The 26,305-nt window shown below is 41.7% G+C and overlaps 1 protein-coding gene across 2 annotated transcripts in view; it reads left to right on the top strand.

Moving 5' to 3' along the window:
* Window positions 1-26,305, top strand: part of RASGRF2 (Ras protein specific guanine nucleotide releasing factor 2) — a 203,959-nt gene that overhangs the window by 111,143 nt on the left and 66,511 nt on the right. The window contains exons 14-17 of one of the 2 annotated variants that reach the window (XM_075932213.2): window positions 3,683-3,931; window positions 4,209-4,597; window positions 8,999-9,124; window positions 10,527-10,616. In XM_075932213.2, coding sequence (XP_075788328.1) covers window positions 3,683-3,931; window positions 4,209-4,597; window positions 8,999-9,124; window positions 10,527-10,616 — 854 coding nt within the window. Of the gene's footprint in view, window positions 1-3,682; window positions 3,932-4,208; window positions 4,598-8,995; window positions 9,125-10,526; window positions 10,617-26,305 lie in introns of both variants that reach the window. The other variant, XM_075932212.2, reaches the window with a different exon arrangement.

The following is a 26,305-nucleotide window of genomic DNA, read 5'->3' as shown; positions in this document are numbered from 1 at the left end:
AGGTACCCTTCAGTTCCACCACCCCCTCCAGGCCTTTTTCCACCAATGGTCCCTCATCACTTCAGAAAAATGGGTCTTGGATCTGATTCAATCTGGTTACATTATCCCCTTTACCTCCCTTCCTCCCAAGCACCCTCCTACCCCGTCCCTCTTCAGAGACCCTTCTCACGAAACCGTCCTCCTGTAGGTTTCACATCTTCTTCAACTGGGCGCTGTAGAACACATACCACCACAATTCCGGGGCTGGGGTTTCTACTCAACCTACTTCCTAACCCAGAAGACGATGGGAGGGTGGCGACCCATCTTAGACCTCAGGCGCCTCAACAAATACATCGCATTCCACCGTTTCAAGATGGTCACCTATCAACTATCATTCCTGCGCTAGATCAACATGATTGGCTTTCGGCTCTTGACCTTCAAGACACCTATTTCCACATTACAATTCATCCTGCTCACAGACGCTTCTTACGGTTTACGGTAGGCACCCAACACTACCAATACAGGGTGCTCCCGTTGGCCTGTCCACGGCCCTCAGGGTGTTCTCCAAAATCCTGGCGGTCGTAATGGCCTCTCTTTGACACCAAGGCATCATAATATTCCCGTATTTGGACGATTGCTTCATAAAAGGTGCATCCTTTGACGAGACGAAGGCCATGACAGATACCACAATAGCCCCTCTACTCACTTAAATTACGCAAAATCCACTCTACGCCCAACGCAGAGGCTGGAATTCATAGCTGCCCTCATCGACACAGTCACAGCAAGGGCTACTCTTCCCGAGCACAGGTTTGCAATGATATGTGACCTTATCCGAGCAGTACAAGCTGTGCCGACTGTCACAGTCCGCCTCTGCCTCAAAATCCTCGGGCACATGGCCTCCACGACCTATGTCATCAGCCTGGCCAGATTCCACATGAGACATCTCCAGTCCTTGTTCACGACGGTTTACAGGCCTTCCAGAGACCAACTTTTGAAGTCCATTGCCAGTCCACCACGCCTGATCAACTCTCTGCTCTGGTGGACAATTCCTCAAAACATGCTACACGGCGTTCCTTTCCAACACCCACCTTTCACTCTCACAGTTATAACAGATGCCTCACTCATGGGATGGGGAGCCCACTTAGGACACATCACAGCCCAAGGCAAATGGTCATTTATGGAGCAGACTTTCCATATCAACCTCCTCGAGTTACAGGTGGTCAGATATGCATGCCAGTATTTCGCTCAGTACATAGCTCACAAGTCCATTACCATCATGATGGACAATACCACCTGCATGTACTACATCAACCGTCAGGGTGGCACTCGATCCCTTTCCCTGTGTTTGGAAGCCATAAAGCTCTGGAACTGGTGCCTATCACACGGGGTCACCCCTTCGGTTGTTTACCTTCCCGGGATACTCAGCGTCACAGCAGACGCTCTAAGCTGTATGTTTATGGACCAGCACGAATGGGAAATCAACAGTCGCATCCTCACTCTGCTCTTCCTTCATTGGGGCCAACTGGAGGACCTCTTCGCCACAAAGAACAACTGAAAATCCCACCTCTACTGCTCCAGAAGAGCCCTGGGGAAACGTTCCCTCGGTGATGCCTTTTCCATCACATGGGATGCCTCTTTTCTGTATGCCTTTCCCCCCTTCCTGCTCCTGCTCAAAGTCCTCAAAAAGATCAGAACGGATCAGGTGCTAGTCATTCTAGTGGCACCTGCGTGGCCCAGTCAAACGTGGTATCCTTACCTCCTCAGAATGGCGGTGACGGACCCGTATCCCTTTCCTCTCCACCATGACCTCCTCTCGCAGAACCACGGTCAGACTCTTCATCCAGATGTTCTCAAGCGCCATCTCCATGCCTGGCTCCTTCATGGCTTCAGGATGCCGAGACTGCCTGCTCAGAACAAGTGAAGGACATTCTAATTAATAGTAGAAGACGTTCCACCAGGAAAACCTACCTGTACAAATGGACTTGATTCGCTCACTGGTATGCTAAAACCCATGCAAGCCCGCCACACCTCACACCTTTACCTACCTTACTGGACTACTTACTATCCCTAAAACAGTCCGGCCTAGCACTTAGCAGTATCAAGGTCCACGCCGCCGCCATAGTGGCCTTTCACCATTCCATGGATGGCACTTCTTTTCTCGCTGACCCACTGACTAAATGCTTCTTTAAGGGACTGCAGAATACCTTTCCTCCTGTCCATCCACCAGTCCCCATTTGGGACTTAAACCACGTTCTAAACAAAACCGCCATTCAACCCGATATCCACTTGCTCCTGGTCTCATTTGTCTATGAAAGTAGCCTTCCTCATTGCCATTACCTCTAGCAGGAGGGTGAGTGATCTTGCGGCCTTGATGTCCGACCCTCCATACACTGTATTTATGAAGGACAGGGTGATACTCCGACCACACCCTAAATTTCTCCCTAAAGTACCCTCCCCCTTCCACGTGAATGAACCCGTACACTTACCTGCCTTCTTTCTGAAGCCTCATGCTGACCCAATCCAGACTGCATGGCACACTCTTGACGTCTGACGAGCTCTGGCGTTCTACGTTGATCGCACGAAGCCGTGGTGAGCCTCACCTAGACTCTTTATCTCTTATTCTGAAAGATCTAAGGGGCAAGCAGTCTCATTTCAAAGAATTTCTAAATGGATTACATCCTGCATTCGAACTTGTTACACCCTATATGGCAAGCACTTACCTGGAACTATCACAGCTCATTCCACCAGGGCGGTAGCTGCCACGACTGCCTTCCTTTGTAACGTTCCACTGCAAGACATTTGCAACGCTGCTACCTGGTCATCTGACCACTCTTTTGCGCAACACTATGCTCTTTCCTCTTCCATAGCATCCTCCATGGCAGTGGGACAGGCTGTGTTATCCAAAGTTACTACTACACGGCTCCAAACCCACCTCCGTGAGCCAACAACTGCTGTGTAGTCACCCACAGTGGAGCACCCACGGGGACCACTAGAAGGAGAAGAAGAAGTTACTCACCTTGTGCAGTAATGGTGGTTCTTCGAGATGTGTCCCTGTGGGTGCTCCACTACCCTCCCTCCTTCCCTTGCTTGGAGCCTTATACTCTAGCAGGTAGAGAAGGAATGGAGGAGCTGCGCGTGCAGGCGCCCTTCAATTCCAACGACACTATAGGGCACCACGGCGCATGCATGGCGTGGCGTGGCAGAAATGGCTAGAAAAGTCTCCGGTTGCTGGTGCGAGGACGCACCAGCACCCACAGTGGAGCACCCACGGGGACACATCTCGAAGAACCACCATTACTGCACAAGGTGAGTAACTTCTTCTTTTCCACTTAATATAAGGAAGACACAGGGCGGAATACGTTGGCTGTGGGTCTTAAGAAACCAAAAGTGCTGCAGAAAAGATCAGCCAGTGTTAAAGGAACACTCAGCTTAGTCTACTCCTTCCTCTAGAAAATTGATTTTTTATAAAAATTGAACAAAAGACAATTTTGCAAAATTTAATGTTACAAAAAGCTTTCAAGATGCAAGATAAAATTTAATTAAAGCATTTTGTAGCTTAAATATTTTCCTATAATGTTAGAAACCCAGAAAATGCAGTGTAGGTGACTTGAATATGTGGTGATGTGTACATTAGAAATTACATACTTACTGAACAGTAAAGAATCTACTCTCTTGAAATTTGTTCTTATAATTTATTGTGTAGATCTGATGCTCGTCTTCATAGAAATGACATTGATATCTGCTTCAGCAAAACATTAAATTCCTGCAAAGTGCCCCAAATTCGTTATGCAACTGTGGAACGTCTCTTGGAGAGATTAACAGACTTGCGCTTTCTAAGTATTGATTTTCTTAATACTTTCCTACACACTTACCGCATATTTACTACTGCAACAGTAGTACTGGAGAAACTCTCAGACATATACAAGAGGCCTTTCACCTCCATTCCAGTAAGGTAAATTCTGTTTCTTCCTCTTCTGTCATGAGATTGTTGTTAAAATGGTCCTTTTTCAATATGTAAATAGTCAGAGGTAAGGGCAGATTGGGGAAATGGAACTTTTTTTGTTGTTATAATGCATGATGCTTTAAATAAATATATTTTAGTTTATGCCCTGGCCTTTGGGAGTAAATAAAATAAATATGTTGTTCACACAGAGCACATTTGTTGATATTTTTCATTTCTGATTGTACTCACTAATATTAGTTTTGCTTTTGTTGTGTCTTATTCATAGGTCTTTGGAATTATTTTTTGCCACCAGTCAAAACAATAGAGAACACCTTGCTGATGGGAAGTCACCACATCTTTGTCGCAAATTCTCATCTCCTCCCCCACTGTCACTATCTAGAACTTCTTCACCTGTCAGAATCAGAAAACTTTCATTGACTAATTCACCACTGAACTCAAGAATAGGGGCTTTAGATCTCTCTACTTCTTCTGTTGCCAGCAGTCCTACCTCAACTTACAGCCCTGCCACATCACCACCACCCACTGCTAGCAAAGTACCACTGGACCTCAGCAAGGGCCCCTCCTCCCCGGAACAAAGTCCTGGATCCATAGAAGAGAATTTAGAGAATCCTCGCATTGATCTGTGTAATAAGCTAAGAAGAAGCATTAGAAGAGGTATTATATAACTGTAGTATACTAAGTATTACATTGCAAATATAGTAGTCACCAATATAAATTCAACATTTAGCACATGACTGAAATCCATTATCTGGGCCATAGTAAATGTTTCCTATGGCTTAGCAAAACAATTGCTTTTTGACCATTGGAAACATTTTTTCAGCAATCAAGTGCTTATATCCTTATTTTTGTTATAGTACATGTTTTGTTTAAATTCCCAGTGCTCTGCTGCTTTTGCATCTGGTTTCACCCATGAGATTAACAGTGTGGCACAATGGAACACACCAATGATAGACCTTCAAAGCACAGGGAGAAGGGTAAACGGGATCGAGGGGAAGGACTTCAATTATTCTATATGTCTAAAGGAACAGAAATTACTTAATGAAACCTCTCCTTATACCTTCTTGAAGTAAATGTTATGTGATGTGATATGACTTGTAAAGTATTCACTTAAAAAGGAGGGGTTCTGAACAATGTAAAGAACTCATCTGTTTAGATCAAGTCTGCTTAATAAGGTTAGCTCTACTTTGAGTGCTTGTGCATGTATATTTGCCATTGCAGATGTAGGCATAAAAATGGGCATGGCCACTGCCTATAATTTCTTTTTACTGCCTCCAGTGAGAGTTGAAGCTTTGCATAGGTCTTGAACTTCTGCTAGCTAGCTTTAAGAAAGACAGTTTCTTTTATTCTATACAGTTATAGTTCATTTTAATGTTAGTTTTAGTAAACTTTGAGAGAGATGGGTTAGAAAAGGTGATACTTTTTATTGGACCAACGTTCTGTTAGAGAAAGACAAGCTTTCAATCTGCACAGTTCGTCATGTCTGGCAAAAGAAATCCTAGAATCTGATCTGAGTACAAATCGTGACAGTTAAACATAAAGGGTAACACATGGTGTAGGAGATCACTTGAAATGGAGTGAGCAATACAGGTTAGATCAGTGAGGGCCTACCTAGGCTAATGAGTATGCCACATGAGTGACCTTTCTTGATCTCAGTGGGCTACAAGATTGCCATAACCAATACAATCTTCCTAGAGAGGGTAATTTTGGTAGAATTTGCACGGTGTGCCCATTTAACCGTAGCAGTGCTTTGATTGGATACAGAGGGAGTGCATGGCTTTCACAATGTTGTGTGCAATCAGTACACACCTAACTTTGTGTTTCCTTGCTTTAAGTGAGTGTCACTTTTGTAATACCAGTAGGAAAAAAGCTGTGTGGATGAAAACCAGCAGACTCTGGCAACCCTGTGCATGGGCAATGATAAACAAAATGTCTCATAAGCCAACACAGAACCCTGATGGGCTGCCTGCAGGCTGCCCACCACTGGGTTAAATTTATTACCAAAAGTAGTTTGAAGTGGACCACTAAAGATTAGCAGGCAGGTGAATGTTACAGATGATTTTAATGAGCCAAGACCTCAAGAAATATCTAGATGGAGATGTAAGTCTTCTAGGCATTGCTTATCAGCATCATCCACAGCAGGTTGTCACTGTAGCATCCTGGGTGTCAGGCTGCCGTGTCTCTTCAGGGGCCCTTCAGAAACTCACAAGTCACAAAGCAAGCCAATTACTTAGGCTCCCAATTACTTAGTCCACAGGTTACCTAGTTCCCCCCCCCCCACACCCCACTGGTCCAATACAAAGTCTTGCATGCATTTGTGTTTTATTTTGCAATCATCACCCCAGTTTGAGTTGGGCACAGCCCCCAACCCCCAGCAGGCTGGAGGGTCTCTCCCAGGCAGTGGGGCTGACAGCCACCATGGGCCCTGGGTCAAGGTGTGTGTGTGGAGCCAGCTTGGGGTGGGGCCTTGGGAGGAAGCCACAGCCAACCCTCAGCATTGCCTGGACTATGGCACTCTTCTCCCCCTCTCCCCCTGATTTAGAGCTACATGGAGCAGCATTCTGGCTGAAGTTCAAAGGGACATGGGATTCCAGCCACTGCTAATGTGGCAGCAGCAGTGGCTGGAGCCCTGATCCCCTTTGAATCACAGGCCTTGGGGAAACTGCTCCTTCCTCCCTCCCCCCACCCCGCTCCGCTCCGCGTGCCAGCTCCCAGGTAGGGTGACTAGATATCCCAGTTGGATAGGGACAGTCACAATATTTGGGACTTTATTTTATATAGGCACCTACTATTCCACACACCTGATTTTTCACACTCTCTCTCTAGTCACTCTACTCTCAGGCAATGTCCCCTTTTATTTTTTCCATCCATGTGCAGGATAAATTTTGTTATGTGCACTGAAGCATGTGTGGACGTGCCACCACAAGTAGAAACACATGTTTTTCAACTGTGGGTGCTCTGCTAATCAGCTGGGCAGCATTTGAATATCTCCTGGGTGGCCACTCAAGTGCTCAGATTACAGGGAACACTGCTCTCAGGCCTTCCCTGTCTGGAGGGCTTTCTACTGCATCATGTACTTTTCCCCATCTGACTCAGGGCCCTGCAGGAGTCATCTTGTCCCCTGTATCTGCAGACTTAGCTGCAGTTCCCATCTTTTGGCCTCTTCTCTGCTGCTTGCTTTCTGCTCTTTTTATCTTGGGATCACTTGATTCAACTCAGATGTGTTTCATTCTGTACTGATGGCTGGCTTCGCTTCAAGCTATCCAGCCCATGAGGCAAATCACCCCATTACAGAGGAATTCCCCAGCCCATAGGTTCTGAGAGTGCTATAAAGGCAACATATTAACATATAGAAATGGAGAAACTATCACATAACATTAAATTGCTGTTTTTGCAGTGCTTGCAACACCTACAGATTTGGGAGTTAAACAACTGAATGACTTGCACATGTAGATTTTGGAGGAAACTGTATCTAGCACTCTTTTCTCACCTGAGAGTCACTTTGTCATAGTTCAGTATGGTGTAAGGCAGTGTTTCTCAAACTGTGCTCTGCAGAGCCCCAGGGCTCTGAGAGACATCTCCAGGGGCTCTGCGAGGTTGTCAAACTGGAAACATTGATAGGTACAGCACATACAATCAGTGGACTGCTGGGGCTCCGCATAAATTTTTACACAAGTAAAGGGCTCCGGAGCCCCAAAAGTTTGAAAACCGCTAGTGTAAGGAAAAAGGATCAACTTAAAAAAACACCCTTGGTATGATGACAATGGCAGGAATACAGAGTTCTAACCTGTTATTTCCTTAAAGTAAGTTTTCAGGGTAAAAAGGAGTCCGTTAACACAGTTAACTGGGATCAAGTGGCTTCATTACTCATCTTCTACTAAGATCCCAAAAAGTAGACTTAATCTAAATCCAATTTGGCTGAACAAATTCAATTTCTAAGTCAATGCTGGGTTTTTTTTTATATATTTTTGAATATGGCCCATTTGTCATGTAAAAAGAAATGTTCTCCACTTTCCAAATGCTTATTCTGCAAATCTGCCTAGTGGTGGAGACAATTTCACTTAAGCACTGTACTGTAAGTTTTAATGTTGTAACAGTAGCAGGTTTTCAAGTCTAATGTAGAATGCAATAGAGAAACGTGTGTGTTATTTTTTAGTTTTAATTTGGGCACATGTCCTTCTGCCAGCTTACTATTATGGACATTAATTTACTCAATGGAATAATGAGTTCTGCAGTGCTGTTCAGTTCTGATTTAGCAGGCAGTTTTGTGATAAAATCATTAGTGATTTTCTCAGGAGATGTGAATTCTATAATATAAACTGTCCATATCATACTTTTGTTCCCCAGATAGTGTGCTAAGGAGATGCAAAAGCATGATAGGGCTATTTTTAAAAACATTTTAGCACTTGAGGGTTTTCATTAAGTTTTTATTGATGGGCTTTGTTGCAGTTATGTCATTGGTACCTGTGAAGTTGCCTGATATTTTCCCTGTCCTTTATCTCTATCCAGAGGAATATTGCTGCTGAACTTTATGAAAGAAGTAGCACTGTCAGTTTACCAAAGAGTATCGTAAAGCAAAACAAAAAATATTTGCATAATGTACTTTTTATTTAATGGACCTAATCTTAATACCATCATTGAAACAACATTTATGGTGACTTCACAGAAAGAAGCATCAGGCTCTACCTGCATATTATAATAATTATGTTATATCTTTATACATTTGATCCATTATAACCTTGCTATCCTCTGTGTTTTTCTTAAACTGCAAGTGAGTGCCAAGACATTAACTTCTTCCGTATTTCTTAGGGATCCACATTCCAGCTATCTCTCAGAAATCAGCCACTTTCTATAAAAACTGTACACTTAGAAAAGACCCTTTTTGACTGCAAAATTGAGGGAAATAGCTTCATATCTTAAAATTGTTTCAATGTTTAGGTCTCTTGATAATTGAAAATAATGTTTACACATTTAATGGGCTTTAAATTATGAAAATAATGGCAACCCCAATCCTAACAGAGAGGGCTCTGTACTAATATTCATGCTGTTTTAAAGCAGCAGTTCTAGAGTCTGTATCAGTGGATAGGACAATTCCTGAAAGTACCTCGACAGTTGAGACACCTGAGTTTTCCCCTTGTCGATCTCCCTCAACTCCACGACATCTCCGCTACCGTCAGGCTGGAGGTAAGAAACGTTGCCTTGGAAGGAAACTGTTATGTATTTCCAATTCTTTTTTAATCTCCTGCAAAGATTATTTTCTTAATAATGTGGTTCATTTGTGTTTCTGCTCATTTCTCAGATGTAAAAAAGCCAGCAAAATGTGAGTAACAGTACTCTAGTTAACTGGCATATTAATAACAAGAGACTGTACAGCTTTCTGGGAGCTAAGAAGTGCTGAAGTGATCTATAATATCTGGAACAGGCTATATCTTAGTACAGGAATAATACTGATTCAGTCCTATTCTTATATGAATTCTAAAGACTTTGACAGTTTTTAGGAGCTATTATGGGGGTACATTTTGGGTACCATATGTGATGATTAGATGCCTATCTCCCATTATTGTTAATGGGAAATGACTGTCTGTTCCTCCATGTGTGGCACTGAACATCTACAGATGGTCTCAGATTACTCATTCCAGTATGTGAGTAAATTGCTCAACTGAAGATGAAAGGCAAGAAGAGGTGGATCATCTAATAGCTCTCACATGGCTCTTTTGAATTGTTAACAGAACTACTTGCTGTGTCCATAAGTATTTAGAATGTTGCTCTTTCTTGAAATCTAGATTGTAAGACAACTATTTCCTGTTTGTTATGACCTCCCACCTCAATCCAATCCACCCCATAACCACTAATAATATATGAAAACATTTTATAGTAATTTTAAGCCAACGTTAAACATTATTTACTGGCATAGTTTATGGTTGTGTGTCTCAATTTTTGGTTTGAAAACTCTGGAAATACAAAGCAAAACCATTTGAATGGAAATAGAGGAGATGATCAAAAAACTTCATGCAAAGTGATACCAATAAATTTTTGCAAAGCTCTGCTAATTTTAGTTAACCAGGAAAGAATCTTGTATCTTGTTCAAAATATACCCATGTAGAATTGACACCATTCCAGAGTTCAGTTTTGGGGGTGTCACCCACATTAGCAGTCTCATCACTTGTTTATTCCTTTAATATCAATTTTTACTTTGCTTGGGCTGGCTGTTAAAAATTATGTGATTAGGAAGTAAATTAACCATACCCATTATTACTTTGGCACCATTTTTTAAGCTGTTCAATCATAACTTTCATTTGGTTTGAATAATTTTTTTATTCACATTGGCATCATTTTACACTTTGATAAACAGCATTATTTATTGTTGTGATCTGGTGATAAAATTAAATGACAAATATATTTTTTATATTTTTGTATCTATTACAGAATTTCTTTTCAGTGAGAACATATAAAATATGCACATAAGTAGGCATATTTATGTAAAGAATTGTATATTCAGTATTTACTTGGTGTGCTGAAGTATTGGACAATATGAACATTGATATACTTTTGAGTTGTTGACCTGTATTTGTCTGTTCCCTTACAGCACAGACTGCAGATAACTGCCACTGTTCTGTTTCTCCTGCTTCTGCCTTTGCTATTGCTACAGCTGCAGCAGGGCATGGGAGTCCACCAGGTGAGAATAATTTAGTGCAAGAAAAACATAGCTAGGTCTCAACAGGTAAAGCTGTCCTACAGGCATGTTCACTCTAATTTTAAGTAGTTACTGGTTTGTTCCTTTTATTCCCCGGGTACAGGCAGTCCCCGGGTTACATACAAGATAGGGTCTATAGGTTTGTACTTAAGTTGAATTTGTACTTAAGTCGGAACTGGCGTCCAGATTCAGCTGCTCCTGAAACTGACCAGCGGCTGACTACAGGAAGCCCGAGGCAGAGTTTCTCTGCCCCGGGCTTCCTGGAATCAGCTGCTGATCAGTTTAAACAGCAGCTGAATCTGGACGCCTGGGACAGAGCAGCTGGGGCGCTGCCGGGTAGGTCTCCGCAGCGCCGCACCTCAGCGCTGCGGGGACCAACCCGGCAGCACCCCAGGTGCTCTACCCCAGGCGTCCTGATTCAGTTGCTGCTGAAACTGATCAGCAACGGCTGAATCAGGACTCCTGGGGCAGAGCAGCTGGGGTGCTGCCGGGTTGGTCCAGTAGCGCCGAGGAGTGGTGCTGCGGGACCAACCGGCAGCGCCCCAGCTGCTCTGTCCCAGGCGTCCAGATTCAGCTGCTGTTTAAACTGATCAGCAGCTGATTCCAGGAAGCCCGGGGCAGAGAAACTCTGCCTCGGGCTTCCTGTAGTCAGCCGCTGGTCAGTTTCAGGAGCAGCTGAATCTGGACGCCAGTTCCGACTTAAGTACAAATTCAACTAGCTGCGCCCCTCCCCCCCCAGCAGATCATGGAGACGTGGGCAGTGGGACTGAGATGCACCGCAGTGCCGCCACCTGGGTCCTCCACATCTTTGCTCCGCGTCTCCCTGGTCTGCAGACCAGGGCCACGCAGAGCAAAGATGCGGAGGACCCGGGCGGCGGCACCGCGGCGCGTCTGGGCGCTCCCACTGCCCACGTCCTCTGCGGCTTTGCTCTGCGTCTCCCTGGTCTGCTGGGGGGCTCCCCCCAGCAGACCAGGGAGACGCGGAGCAGCTTTTCTTGCCCCGGAGAATGCGGGCGGCGGGACCTCAGCGCGTCTGGGCGGTCCCGCCGCCCGCGTCCTCGGGGCGAGAAAAGCCCCGTTCGTAAGTACGGCTCCGACATAAGTCGGATCCGCATAACTCGGGGACTGCCTGTATTTGATTCCCTGGAATAATCAGGCTTCCATTCTGAATGGATATTTCATTGGGAGCTGTAGATGATCAGGACGTACTAGATATACTTGACAGTATTGAAGAAGGAGGATGAAACAGGTCTCATTTTCTATCTTTTTGTGTAGTATTTATGTGCTATGTAATTGACAGACTGTAAGTAAGTCTGTAAATTCTGCGAGAAAAGCTCTGTGGTCTAGTGATTAGATGAAATATTGTAATTCAGGACTCTTAGGTTCCATTCCTAAATTCATTATTGCCTTACTTTGTGGCCTTGGGCACATTTCTTAACTTTTCTGAACTAAATTTCATACTGCATAATGTATGTGTAAATCCAGAGTAGCCCCATTGAAATCAATGTAGTTACTCTAGATGTATGCTAGTCTAACCAAGAGTGAGTATGTCTCAGTGTTGTGGTTTATCTAGCTGTAAAGTACTAGCTGCTTCCTTTGCAGAGTGCTAACATATTCTGTTTGTAAACCACTTTGAAATCCTGGGCTTAAAAGCAATAATATTGTTTCCACTGATTGCAATACACTTTAGATCAGGTACTAATGTGCAAACTAAGATGGTTTGTTTGATCAGAGTTATTTGTTCAAAGTCTTCTCACATTGAAAAGAGAATACACTTCTCATTCAATTAATTTCTGTGATGAATATTGACTGGCTTCTCTACATTATAACTGTTTAATCTCCTTCTATGATTTTTGAAAACCGTAAACTGGCCATATTCAGTTTCATGATCATTATGAGCCTTGACACACAGAGATGCTGCTGGACATCAGCATGTTCTTTGGAAATACACGTGTTCTCTACCTCTCTGTACCAATTCCTACATTTCTGCTAGACAAAGTAATATACTTTAAAAAAAATTAATCCCCAAAATTGTTCTCAAAATACAAAGATATCCCACTAAAACAATTATAAATAAATCTCACTTGTACAGCCAATTGACTAGGTTTCTTAGTTTAGCGTCTGTATTATAAAAGAAAAATATAAGAAAGTAAAATGTAAACCATACAATAAAATGTGTATGCTTATCTCAGCCAATATTGTTCATATGTAGATTTTTTATATTCTTGTTAGCTTCATTGTTCCCTGTTCAAAGTCCTCCTCAAAGCCCCAATATTTTCATGATGCTAAATGCTACAAGGGAGGATGTGGACAAATTGGAAAGAGTCCAGAAGAGAGCAACAAAAATGATAAAAGGTTTAGAAAACTGGACCTGTAAGGAAAGGTTGAAAAAAAACTGGACATATTCAGACTCGAGACCTAATAAGTCTTCCAATATGTTAAGAGCTGTTCTACAGAGAATGTTGATTAATGATTCTCCATGTCCACTGAATGTAGAAAAAGATGGGCTTACTTTTTAGTGAGAAAGATTTAGATTAGTTACAGGAAAAACTTCTAATTAGTAGGGCATATAAGCTCTAGAATAAGCTACAAAGAGTGGTGGTGGTGTCCCCATCTCTCAGGCATTTAAAAACAATTTGGACAAATGCCTGCCAGAGATGGTCCAGTCTTACTTGGTCCTACCACAATACAGGGAGCAAGACTCAATAACTTCCCTTGCAGCTCTGTTTTTCTGATTCTTCCCCCCTTGGTGTGTATTCATTCTGACACATTGTCGGGTGGGCAGCCTGCCTCCAGGGCATAGTTCGGACTTCTCTGGTCTAGTTTCAAAGTACGCAGCCCCTATATTAAGGGAACTACGGCCCGCGGGCCTAGTCTGGAAGTATGCAGGCCCTGAGGCCTAGTCCTTTAGGCAAACCCCTTCTCGCCGGGGGTCAGTGAAGGGGGCGGTCCTTTCCCACAACGCGCCGAGCCCTCCGGGGCCTTTCCGGCTCCCTGCCCTGAGTCACTTCCTACTCCCTTCCCCTGGTCGGCAGCGGTCCCACCTGTGGGCATTAGCCAGGTGTCTGTAGCAGCACCTTCCGGCTCGGCGTCTGGGGTCACAGTGGCAGGTCCGGTGCCTGGGTCCCATGTGGCTGGCTGGCGGCTCCGACGTTGGGGCCGAGCCCGGCGAGGGCCTTGCGGCGGAAGGCCTGGCGACTCCCTCTCTGGCTGATGGGTCGGCAGCTCTGGAGGTTGGGCCCTCGCTCCTGCTCCGTCGGCTGTCCACCCCGACTGAAGAGGACTGCAGTCCTTTATACCTGGGGCCTCCTGGGAGGATGCCCAGTAGGGTGGCATGGGCGCGGCCCTCTCCACCCCCTGAGCCAGGTGGTTTCCTGGGTATGGAGTGCGGGGCGGGGCCGACCAATCACACACATCCTTTAATTATATGATCATATAATATTTTTTCCACAGGATTTCTGCCTCATTTAGTACACGGGTTGGACAATGCTCTATAAATGAGTCAGGATTGTGTTGTAGTGAATGAGGCTGTTGTGTGTACGATTCCATCTTCAATGAATGAGAAAAAAGGGAGTATTCTTCTTCAAACAATTTAGGTGCTGGTATCCTTAAACCAAAATCAAACCCAATAAAAACAGCAATGAAAAGTTCTATGTACCTGAAATATGAGTCATTACTGCTTCCTTTTTAATATAGTGCCTACAGCTGTTAGAGGGTGCCACAGTCAATGGGAGCTTGCATTTGCAGAATTGTATTCATACTGCAAAACATTTTGCTCCTTTTGTTTGGTATTATTGAACCACAATGCAGCAAAATTATGGGGTTTTCACTCACGAAGCAAAAAGGCAACAAAGGTGGTAACGTCTTTCTTTTTTACTTGTTCCTGTAGTTCAGGAAAGATTCCTTTGGTTTTGACTTTGATCACATGTGGCGCACTAGCATTATGGTGGTTCAGTATTTTAGAACTTTCTGCCTAACTTCAGTGCCAGGCAAATATCTTGAAAATTTAATAAAAGGATCAGAATAAACAGTTTTCGCAGTGGAGCAAGGTAAATAGCGCTGTTCAACATATTCATAAATGATTTGGGAAAAAGGGTAAACTGTGAGGAAGCAAAATTTGGAGATGATACAGAATTATTTAAGATAGTTGAGTCAAAAGCAGGCTGCAAAAAGTTACAAAGGAATCTTACAAAACTGGGTGGTTGAGCAACAAAATGACAGATGCAATGTTGATACATGCAAAGTAATTCACATTGGAAAATGTAATCCCAACTATACATACAAAATGATGGGATCTAAATTAGCCACTGCCATTCCAGAAGAACATCTTGGAGTCATTGTAAATAGTTCTCTGAAAATATCTGCTCAGTGTACAACAGCAGTAAAAACTAACAGAATGTTAGGAGCTACTAGGAAAGGAATAGATAAAAAAAATACAGAAAATAACATAATATCACTATATAAATTCATGGGATACCCAGACCTCAAATACTTCATGCACTTTCTGCTCATCCAGTCTCAAAAAAATGCATTCAAATTGGAAAAAATACAGAAATGAGTAGGAGAAAGGAACAGTTTTGATATGAGGAAAGATTAAAAAGACTGGAAAATAGGCAACTTGTTATGATAGAATGATACGTATAATATCATGAATGGGATGGAGAAAGTTAATAAAGAAGTTTTAATTGCTCCTTCACATAACACAAACACTGGAGTCACCCAATGAAATTAATAGGCATCAGGTTTAGAATAAACATAAGGAAATAGTTCTTCATATAACACACGTTCAACTTGTGGAACTCCTTCCAAGGGTGAATGTGAAGGCTAAAAGTGTAACTGGGTTAAAAAAAGAATTAGCTAAATTCATGGAGAAGAGGTCTATCAATAATTATTAGCCAAAATGGTCAGGAATGCAACCACATGATCTGGGTGTTGCTAAACTTTTGACTGCTAGAAGCTAGGACTGGATGAAAGGGGATAGATTACTCCATAAATTGTCCTTTTCTGTTCACTCCCTCTAAAACATCTGGCACCAGCCGCTGAATTGCAATAATTGCTCTTACCTACTATGGCCATTTTCATGATCTTGTGTTTTATCACTGTTTTATGCTAACTTTATTTCTCTTATCAGCGGGGTAGCTGTGTTAGTCTGGATCTACAAAAGCGATGAGGAGTCCCTATGGTACCTTATAGACTAACAGATTTATTAGGGCATAAGCTTTCATGGGCAAAGACCATCTGACGAAGTGGGTCTTTGCCCATGAAAACTTATGCTCCAATAAATGTTAGTCTATAAGGTGCCACAGGACTCCTCGTCGTTTTATTTCTCTTGTTTATATCTCTTAATTCCTTATAATTTGTGTTGATTTTACTGCTGTTGATTGTGTCTTATTTTTAGGATAGATACCATTGTTACAACAGTAATAATTATTCCACTGTTTAGTCTTTAAATCTCAGTATATGTTAATCCTTTGTTTGTTTGTTTCCTTATGTTCAAGGAAATAGACACATTTCTTTATTATTTATACTGTGCAATAGATGTTCCTGGCACCATAAAGATAAATAAAAATATAGGCCTAATTATACTATACATAAGGTGCTCACAATATATAATAGACATTATCCTTTAAGAGATGCCTATTAAGGTGAGGGAAAGGAGTATGCAGGTACAAGGCTTACAACAATAAAAGAGCATGACACATGTTTAATTGTTAATTTGAGTTCTTAAAAAAATATTTGATATATTGAAATTGGGGGAAGAACTGGGAATATCAAACTAAATAGTTTGATGAGGAGTTTAGGGGAAGAGAATGAAGTTCCAAGGCACCAGGGTTAAGGAATTTGTTCTAAACTTGGGGGAAGTATGGGAAAATCAGCGTTGCATGATACGGATGATAAATATCAGTTAATTAAATAGTTGATTAACCTTATGAATTCTTATCAGCTAGTCAACAATTCTGTAATCCCCAGGGACAGGACTGGCAGCCAGTACATTCCGATCCCACTCCTGAGGAGCCCCCTGCTACTCCGTGCTGCTACCTCTGTATCAGAGGCAGCAGCTTGGGGTGCCAGGCAGGAGCTAGTCCATAAGGGGAGCCAGTTTAAAAACTAGCTCCCCTTGCAGACTGGCTGATATAGAGGCAGCAGTGCAGGGTGGCAGCAGCCCCTGTCTGGAGAGGCGAGGTCTGAGCTCCCGGACCCGGCACAAGCCAAAAGTGAGCCAGGCTGCCTGCCTGCCTGGTTCCTAATCACTTAAAATGCAGAGCTGCAGCAGGGATAGGTCCCAGACCTGTCGCAAGCCATGACTGAGTTGGGCTGCTGGCCAGCCAGCTAAAATATTTACTGGCGGTGAGGGGAAGAAAGGGGAAGAAGAAACGTGTGTGGTGAAAAGTAGAGAGGAGATTGAATAAGAGCTCATCTACACTTAACATGCTACTGCAGCTGCGCTGTTGCGACACTTCCTATGCCAAAGAAAGGGAGTCTCTTGTAGGTGTAGGTAATACACCTCTCATAGAAGCAATAGTTAGATAGATGGAAGAATTCTTTCTTTGACCAAATACTGTCTTAGGCTAACTTAACAGCACTGCCCAGGGCTGTGGATTTTTCATATCCCTGATCAACGTTGTGAAACCAATCTAATTGTTCAGTGTAGACCAGGCTTAAGACACCAAACTGCAAGACAAGGTGACTGGAAGGATAATGAAGTAGTGAACAATGATAATGAGTCCTTTTTTCCCCTACTTCTTTTCTCTTTTTTCATTTTTAGAAGGCAATGTGGTTTGGAGGAGTGAACACATGGGTGGGACTCAGAGGGTCCTACATTCTAGTCCTGGATCTGCCACCATGGGTAGGTCATTGCATCTTTCTGTGTTTCCCTAGCTGTAAAATGAAAATAATAATACGGGTATTTACTCATTTATGATCACAAGGATTAATTAGTTAATGTCTGTACAAGTGCCCAGAGAAGGCAAAGTACTGTACAAATGCTTAGTAGTAGTATTTGTGTGTATGAAGTATTATTATTCGAGTGTTAATATGTGTGGGGATTTCAGAATTTTCCTTTTTTTTCCTTTCCTTTTTGCCTCAGCTTATTATTTTATATACTATTTTTCTCTATTGCACATTGATCTTTAAATTTTTCTTTGATACAGTAAGAATATCACACAATTATTTTTAAAGAAGTAAGATACATTTGAGTGTATGTTAGCAGATGTACACTCTGTATGGCAATATACCTTTTGATGCAGTTAACATCTAGGTTCCCTATAGAACACTAGAAGATATTCACAATAGAATTAAAATCTTTAATAATGTTAATGTAGCTGATGCATATATAGCCAATTAAGCAGGTAAGCTGCTCTGCTGTGACAAGGATTTGTTTTAAACAACATGACAGAGAAAAACAATTAACATTAATAGTGGAGTCTTTTATCTTCAAATCATTTCTACCTAACATAGGTAATAGAGACCGTGTTCTGACAAAACATAAATTTTGGGCCAAAATCGTTCTGTCTTCTCCCCACTATATTTTTTGCATTTTTCTGCATAGCTGATTTCAGTGGCTTCAATAGAAATATTAGGAATATTTTGAGACATGCACTCATTCCTACTTGAAGGAAACAAGACGAACTAGAAATTATACTAGTACATTGTTTTGGGATTTTGAGCCTTAGCAAGTTTGGATACATTCAAATATACTGAATGTAAAATGAGCTGAACATATATGCTTATCTCAGCCAAATTGGTTCACGTGTAGGTTAAGCATATTCTTGTTAGTTTCATTTTCCCACTTCCAAAGTTTTCCAAGTTGTATAGGCCAGTGGGTCTCAAACTTTAGCAACTCATGGCCCTCCATTTTGATTTCAAATTTTGGGATCCCTTCCCTGCTCCTTTTCAAAGGTCCAGTTCTACCCCCAGGTTGCCCCTTCCTCCCTCCTTCTGTTGCTCTGTCTCTCCCCCAACCCCCACTCTCTGCCACCGGGCAGACGCAAGGGGCTGGCATGCTGGAGTGATGTGAGGGCTGCAGCTGGGTGCTGGGCTCTGGGGTGTGGCCAGCAATGAAGAGCAGGTGGCTCTGGGCTGAGACAGGGTGTTAGGATGCGGGGAGGTAAGGGCTCTGGGAGGGAGTTTGGGTGCAAGATGGAACTGCAGGATGAGGTAGAGGGGTGGGGCACAAAAGGAGGTTCAGAGTCCTGGTAATGCTTACCATGTCTCCCACACGCTGCCGTCAGGTTCTTTCAGTCCCTAGGTGCATGGGTGGCCAGGGAGGCTCCATGTGTTTCCCTCACGCCTAGCGGCACTGCCCTCTGCAGCTCACATTGGTTGTAGTTCCCAATAAATGAAGCCAGCACTTGAGTGGGCATAGTGCACAGAGCCTGCCTGATCACCCCTGCAACTACAGGCCACCACAGGGAACTGGTGGGCACTGAGAGTTGCATGGATATAGGGCAGGTAGGTAACTGTGGGGTCCAGAAAGCACTGGAGAGAGTGAAGGAAGGAAGGGGAAGAGTTGCTCAGTCAGGAGTTCCCTCCAGGGTCTGTGCAGTTCAGTTTAAAAAATGCTGACTTGGGCCATTATTTTCAAGATGCTAAATGCTACATGGCTGTCTTTCTTCCTTCTAACACTCATATTTGCTGTCAAAAACATACAATTATTTCACAAGAAGAAGGTGACATATTGTGAGAGCCTTGACAGCATGGGCTACCAACCAGAATACAAGCCATTCAGGGCTCATCTAGACTACAGGGAATGGTCGAAAGAAGATACGCAAATTCTGCAGGAAATTGCACTTTCAAAAGCGGAGCTTTCGTCAAAAACCTCGTTTTTGGAGGAAGAGCGGCTTTTTGATGAAGAGGACGGTTCACCGAAAAAGCCTTGTCTTAATTAATTTAACTTTCAAAAGCTCCACTTTCAAAAGTGCGATCGGAAGAAAATATGCAAATTCCCGTGGAATTTGCATATTCTCTTTCAACCATTCCACGTAGTCTAGATACACCCTCAGGGTCCATGGTTGCTAGTCCAAACTGAAACCTATTCCACCATGTGTATGCTATTATTATTATTACCTTTCTAGCTAGTTTAAAGTTGCACAGGTATCCTACCTGTGCTATAATCACACATTCCCTTGCAGAGTAGACATTCCCAAAAAGACACTGGGTTCTGGGTTACCTAGGGAGTGGTGGAATCTTCATCCCTACTAGTTTTAAGTCTCAGCTTGACAAAGCCCTGGCTAGGATGATTTAATTAGGATTGGTTCTGCTTTGGGCAGAGACTGGACTCGATGACCTCCTGAGGTCTCTTCCAGCCCCAGGATTCTATGATTCTGGGACAGAATTATGAGTTTGTCCTAGCACTTTGCCATAAGTCTGTTATAACCTGTATTAAGGTCTCTAGAAATTTTCCCCTACAAATCTAACTTATTTGTACTGCTGAGTACTGTTGGTTCAATAACTGCAATTTGAATCTGAATTGCCCTTGGTTTTGGTTTTGAAAAATGAAATCATGTCAGCTCATCTCTTCTTTATTGCAGTGTTCTGCCTTCCACTTTTTCTGCTGCTTACATGAACTAAATACAAACACAGTCATTATCTTTAGCCAGTATGAAAATTTTTCTTCTGAGCAAATACAAAAGCCACTCTGTTAATCAGCTAGCTCAAGCTGGTAGGAGCTAAATGCAGTCAATTCACTTTGAGGTGGATTATGATATTTCAGAATGTACAATGAAATATCCACCTGCACTTCACTCTGAGACAGATCAACTGAAAACTGGGGGCTGTTCAGTTTTCATTTTTATCAACACACCTAACAGAATCTAAATGTTTTGTATCTTATTGTCCAGTGGTGTCAAATGTAGTCTGTGAAAGAGGCCTAATTCCATTTTGAATTATGTTCTTTGACACTGGCTTACAAAATTAGGGCCATATACTACCCTCCATCCATAGCAAATTTCTTATTGATAACAGAGAGTGAGGCTAGAATATGGCCCTTAAACACCAGAATATGTAATAATTAAACTTTTAGGCTAGTAGAATTGGTTTTATATTAGAATCACTCAGTGGGAGCAGAATGTAATGCTAGATATTTTAGGACTCTTTTTGTATCTCTCTTTTTATTTATGAGTGGGGGAGGTTTACATCTGAAAGGTCTTGTTTCAGGTGGCTGGAAGCATATCAAGAAAATTTAACACGAGTTTTGGCTTGTTCACACTTAACTCTTTTTGTAACCTTTTCTTCAGCAATAAAACCTAGAAATTTACTTTGAAATTGTATGTCTGTAGAAATGAAATCTCTCAGAAGGAGAGATCCATTTTCTGAGGTGGATGTTTGACACTGCAGTTACAATTAGTCTTGTTTGATGCACTTTACAGTTGTTGGCAAACTTATTTGTCTAAAAGTAATAATTCACAATTCACTTAGATTTACATATTGTTCCACGAGATAACATTTAGGTTTTTCCATTCTGGTAAACTAATTAAGCACAAACTAATTAAGATTAACCATATTATTAAATGTGTACGATTAGCATAATAAAGTTTAACATAATTTTTGAGTGTTATTAAAGCTCTTTCAGGTTGTGACTGGCATTATTATTCTACGATCAATGAAACCACTAGCTAGCTCCCTAATGTGATAATATTTTTGTCTTATTTTGTTTGTTCTGGCATAATCTCTAATTTTAGCAATTGAGTGACACAGCTTTTGCTAACTGATCCAAAAGAGAGCCTCTGAACAGAGTAATTTGTGTATAAAATGAGTGTATCTAGAGGGGACATGTTAGCTTTATATATTGCTGCCAGATGCATTCAACCTGTTAAAATTCAAGTGCATCTAGAGATGTGCATACAGACTTCTGAAGATGCATGTCTAAACTATGGGTTTTTTTTTAAATTCCCATGGAATTTGAATATCTTCTTCTGATCTTACTATCGAAAGAGGAATTCTTTCAATCTCACTTTCAAAAGAAGATCTTTCAAAGATGAAAGTAGTCTGGATGCATTTTTTTTTTTTTTTTGAAAAAACCCTTTTTCAAAAAAACAGTGTAAACCTCCTTTTTTATGGAAGAGCAGGGGTTTTTTTTCCGAAAAAGAGGGTTTTTTTCCCCCCCAAAAATGCATCCAGACTACTTTCATCTTTGAAAGATCCACTTTTGAAAGTGAGATTGAAAGAAGAATTCCCTGGGAATTTGCATATCCTCTTTAGAAAATTCTACCTAGTCTAGACATAGTCCAATAGACTGCATTGATTTCTCAGTTGTAGAGCCTGTATTGCATCAAATTCCATAGTTTCTTTGATCATTTGCAGTATTTCACAAAATCTGAGCACACTTCACTGTGTGCCAACAGGGTACTTTTTTCAACTATACCTGCTATAGATAGATGAAAAATATAATTTCCCTACAGTGAGGGAAATTTTAAGAAGTAAAACATTTCCTTGCTACCAAGCAATAGTGACAGTGTGACACAGTGCCACCAGATTGTATCACATATGGGTCCTACATACGTCATTGGGGAAATTAGTAAACTGGCTGATGTAAATTATGAATATTATTTTTATATTGTGAGAGAAGAGACAGCAAATGATTTGCAAACTCTTCCAAATCTTGTGAGGAAATTATTATTCTGTATGGTTGGGGCTTGGTATGGGTGGTCTACAGTGGTCAAATGTTCACATGATACATGTGTTATAGTGTATAACACTACAACTTAAGTGTTATAGTGAATAAATTAGCATTCTAATCATGTCCACGTTTACATGAAAATATTGCTCTATAGAGACAAAGAGAATCTTTGTTCATATAAACAAGTGGGGTTTTATTTTTCTAGTATTGTGCAAAAATATTCATAGCCAAACTGAAACCAGAAAATATTGGTCTTTTTCCAGTTAGTCTTTGGTATACTGGCGTAAATGTAATGACAGTCAATTTACACTTAAAAATTGCTTCTCCTGAACTGGGAGTCCTTTCTGCTTAGCAGAAGAGCTGTGTGAAACCTTTATCTTTTGTAAATCATGGCCTCAAAAAGAAACAAAAATCCCGTGTTGCTTATATGTATACTATGGGATTGCTACTCATGAGTAAGTGTCATGATTATGTCATGCAGGCCATTTATAATGAGTGGGAAGGTGCTCTTAACTTTAACCTTATTTTGTTCATGTTGTAGGTTTTCAAGAGATTCCCAGTCCAATTGTTCAGATTCAGCTGGTTTGGATAAATATCCAGATCTGATTGCTGAACCTTTTTGATTTCACCATCTTGATTCACAACTTCCTAGTGGAGCTGGGTGAAAAATATGTGTTGAATAATTTAACAGCTAATATTGTCTTCTGTTAAAGAATTTATGACAAATGATCAGTTATATATTATTCACCTACTTGTGCTGCCTAATGAATTTATGGGGTGGGGATAATGAGGGTTTGCACATTTACAACTTCAAAAGTCGGGGAATGCAAATGTTAAGATTCTAATAGCAATGACCAGTCAACTGCAGTGAATATTCTGTGTTTTGATGGTATTCTAGAATCCCAGTAGTGATACCACAGTTAAAGTTAGAACTTCTTTTGCATTATACATTGGATTTTGACAACCCGCCCTCAATCTCTGTCCCCCTGAAATGTGCCTGTGTTGTCTTTTTCCAAAGGATAATTTTACTGGAAAATCAGGAGTGAAATGAAAATAGAGATAAACATTAATTTGTTTGAATCTGTCTTCTAATCCAGCATCCATGAACATTATGCCTTTCCCCTTGACATTCACCTACTGTGTGATGAATTTGAATAAGCTTCTATTTTTTGTTCCTGAATCAGGAACAGTTTGAATTTAACAAAAGTGTTGCTTAGCAATTCTAGATATCTCAATGGCTAAATGAACCTCCCTGCGCAGCTTCTGTAAAGTAGTAACTTTGAATTAAAATTATAATTATAATTGGAAGAGAACATTGAAGTTCACCTTTGTAATAAATAACACATTTTGCTGTCATACCAGTAGCCCCACTACATGTGTGAATCCTAGTTTGAACTCAAAAACATCACGGTATTATGCAACACATCAGTCAGTTTGAGAAATTAGAAACCTAGCTCTTTTATAGCTGAGGAAAATATGCCTGAATGCTCTTTGGAGCATAAGCAAGGATTGTTTGGATGTACTTATAATCTCCATGAGTGGCACCCATGATTAGAGAGTTGCAGTTTCTGGCAAATTGCCATTGCTCCCCTCATATAGGCAGTTGGCTTTTCCCTGAAGACATCCTGTATGTATAAGGAAAAAGTGAGTGCTTTCTGAGCTTCTTCAATAGTTTCCTCAGACTTGTCTTGTGCAGAGAGAGGTGAGCCGTGATGAGCTTTGTGAAGCAGGGAGAAGAAAGAATTTTTCTGTTCTCAACTTGAGATAAAATGACGCCTCTCTAATTCATGTTTATTTATATTATCGTAAAGCTGCTTGTTTTATGGGCTGATAATAAAAACATTTCTTGCAGCCTCCCAATTGGTCCATTCTCTTAGCTTCCTGTACCCATAAGATTTTTCTTGCTGCTTGTTTTGTAGACAGATGTACTTTATTTAGTGGACTCAACAGTTGTTATTTTAAGTAGTTACAGAAAAGAAGATTCCCCATTTGCCAGGAAGAACCTGTTAACATTCATTATACTTTATGATTGCTGAGGAATGACAGGACAGTATGGCTTAACGACATGCTTAAGAACATGCATTTGATAGTAATAACTTAGACAATGACAGCTGATTAGTTTAAAATCAGAAGCTGGCAAGCCATTGAAATGCAGGGGTACATCAGCAAGAGAAAAATGTTAGATGATCCCCTAAGACTTAGAGAATTAACAGGAGCATATGCAAACATACTTGGCAGACAGTACTACTTCAAGGAAAGTGTCAACTACTTGACATGCTATCACCTTTGTGATTATTCACATAGCATAGTTCAAACATAATTTTAAATAATTGTTGTAGTAAATAAAATGTATACAAGATATGCTGTAGTTATCACAGATGTGGTTGTTTAATTATTTCCTATTATTCTCTTATTGAAAATACTCATATACTACAATCCTTACACACACAGATGATAAATTTATGTCAAAATCATTTCTGCACATACAGAGATAGAGGCTCCAGGTCTGTATATCTGAGTCAAAGTCCATATTCCTGGTCTGAGGAAATACTTTCCTCAACATTTTGGAAGTTAAAATCTTAGTATTTCAAAATGTAAACTTTTTGAAGTGCTTTTTAAGAACATATTGAGGGAATTCAATTTATCCTCTGTTTTGTATGGGTTGGGGGCAGAGCCGGCCCAAGGTATGGGCAAGCCAGGCGACCGCCTGGGACACTGCGCGAGGCTGCTGGGCCGGGCGGGGGCAGCACCGCGCATGCTCCGTGCACCCGGGGTGGTGCCACACATGCGCTGGGCACCTGGTGGCAGGGGGCATCACGTGCCTGGGGGTGGGGCCGTGCATGCGTCGCACTCCCGGGGGCGGCGCTGTGCTCCCGGGGCCCGGGGTGCACTAATGGCTCAGGCTGGCCCTGGTTGGGGTAATCTCAGTAATCAAACTCACCTCCATAATACTGCATGCAATTTCAGTTTTATGAAGAAATAAATAAAAGAGCTTTGTGAAAGGCTTGAAGATAATCGAATTGTCAGGATACTAAATCAAATATGTCCAGGGTTGTATTATCTTTTTTTCTCCTCTACATAGCACAAAAATTCCTTCTTACTATTTAGTAGAGCTGTAAAAGAATTATGTCAGTACATATTTATTGTTAGGGCAATTTTGGACCTACGGTCAAGATGTTCAGCACTTTTGAAATGCAAGACACTTTTATTTTAGTGCCTATATATGGATTTAAGGAAACTTATTTAAAATACCAGATTGGAAAATTTTGACCTGAGTCTTTATTGAAAATAGGTATAATGGAATAAATTCCTAATTCGATAATTTCTTTCCCTGGAGAATTATGGTTCCCCTTTGAGGAGTGTCCCTGTAGGTGCTCCACCTCAGATGTCTGGGGCCCCGCTGTGTTTCTAGCTGGAGAATTTAGTAGCAGTGCCCTGGGTAGGCTGGGCACATGGGGCAGCTGGCATGTGCCAGTGCATCTACTCCACATGCGCAGTCAACCATCCCTTCTTAAGAGCCACTGATATATCTTGTTCACTTGTTGCCTTTCTTTGTAGGCACCTGAGTACCCATAGTTGCCCAAGTTTCTGCTGGTAGACATCTGCAAAGCTATCTAAATCTTGTTAGTGCCCGGCAAGCTGCTGAGAACCATCCCTTATACATACACTTTGGTTAGATTCTCAAAATAGGCACTCTTTGTTGGCCCTGAACCAATGGAGTTGCTCTGTGAGTATCTACCCTTCAGAAAAGACAGTATGGCGAGCAAGTTGAGCATTTTAAGGGCTGGCTGGATGGTGTGTATGTGTCCTACGATATCTCATAGGCAGGGGCTAGGACACTCATATGGGTAACCTGTGTATGAGTCCCTGCTCTGCTTGATTTAGAGTGTGGACTTGCACATGAGTTCTCCATAAGAGTGGCTCGGCCATCAGTCTGTTGAGTATTCTGGAGTGTTTGTCTTTCAGTTTTTCTTGTTGTAGCTCTTCTGTGTAGTATAATAAATATTCATGAGGAGGGGAAGGAAATATGAGAATTTGACTCTTCAGTGTGTTG

The sequence above is a fragment of the Pelodiscus sinensis genome, chromosome 6 (genome assembly GCF_052426305.1).
Source record: "Pelodiscus sinensis isolate ZL-2025 chromosome 6, ASM5242630v1, whole genome shotgun sequence".
In the NCBI taxonomy this organism is placed as follows: domain Eukaryota; kingdom Metazoa; phylum Chordata; order Testudines; family Trionychidae; genus Pelodiscus; species Pelodiscus sinensis.
The sequence above is the reverse complement of the archived record's forward strand: the minus strand, read 5'-3'. Positions and strand labels throughout refer to the sequence as shown.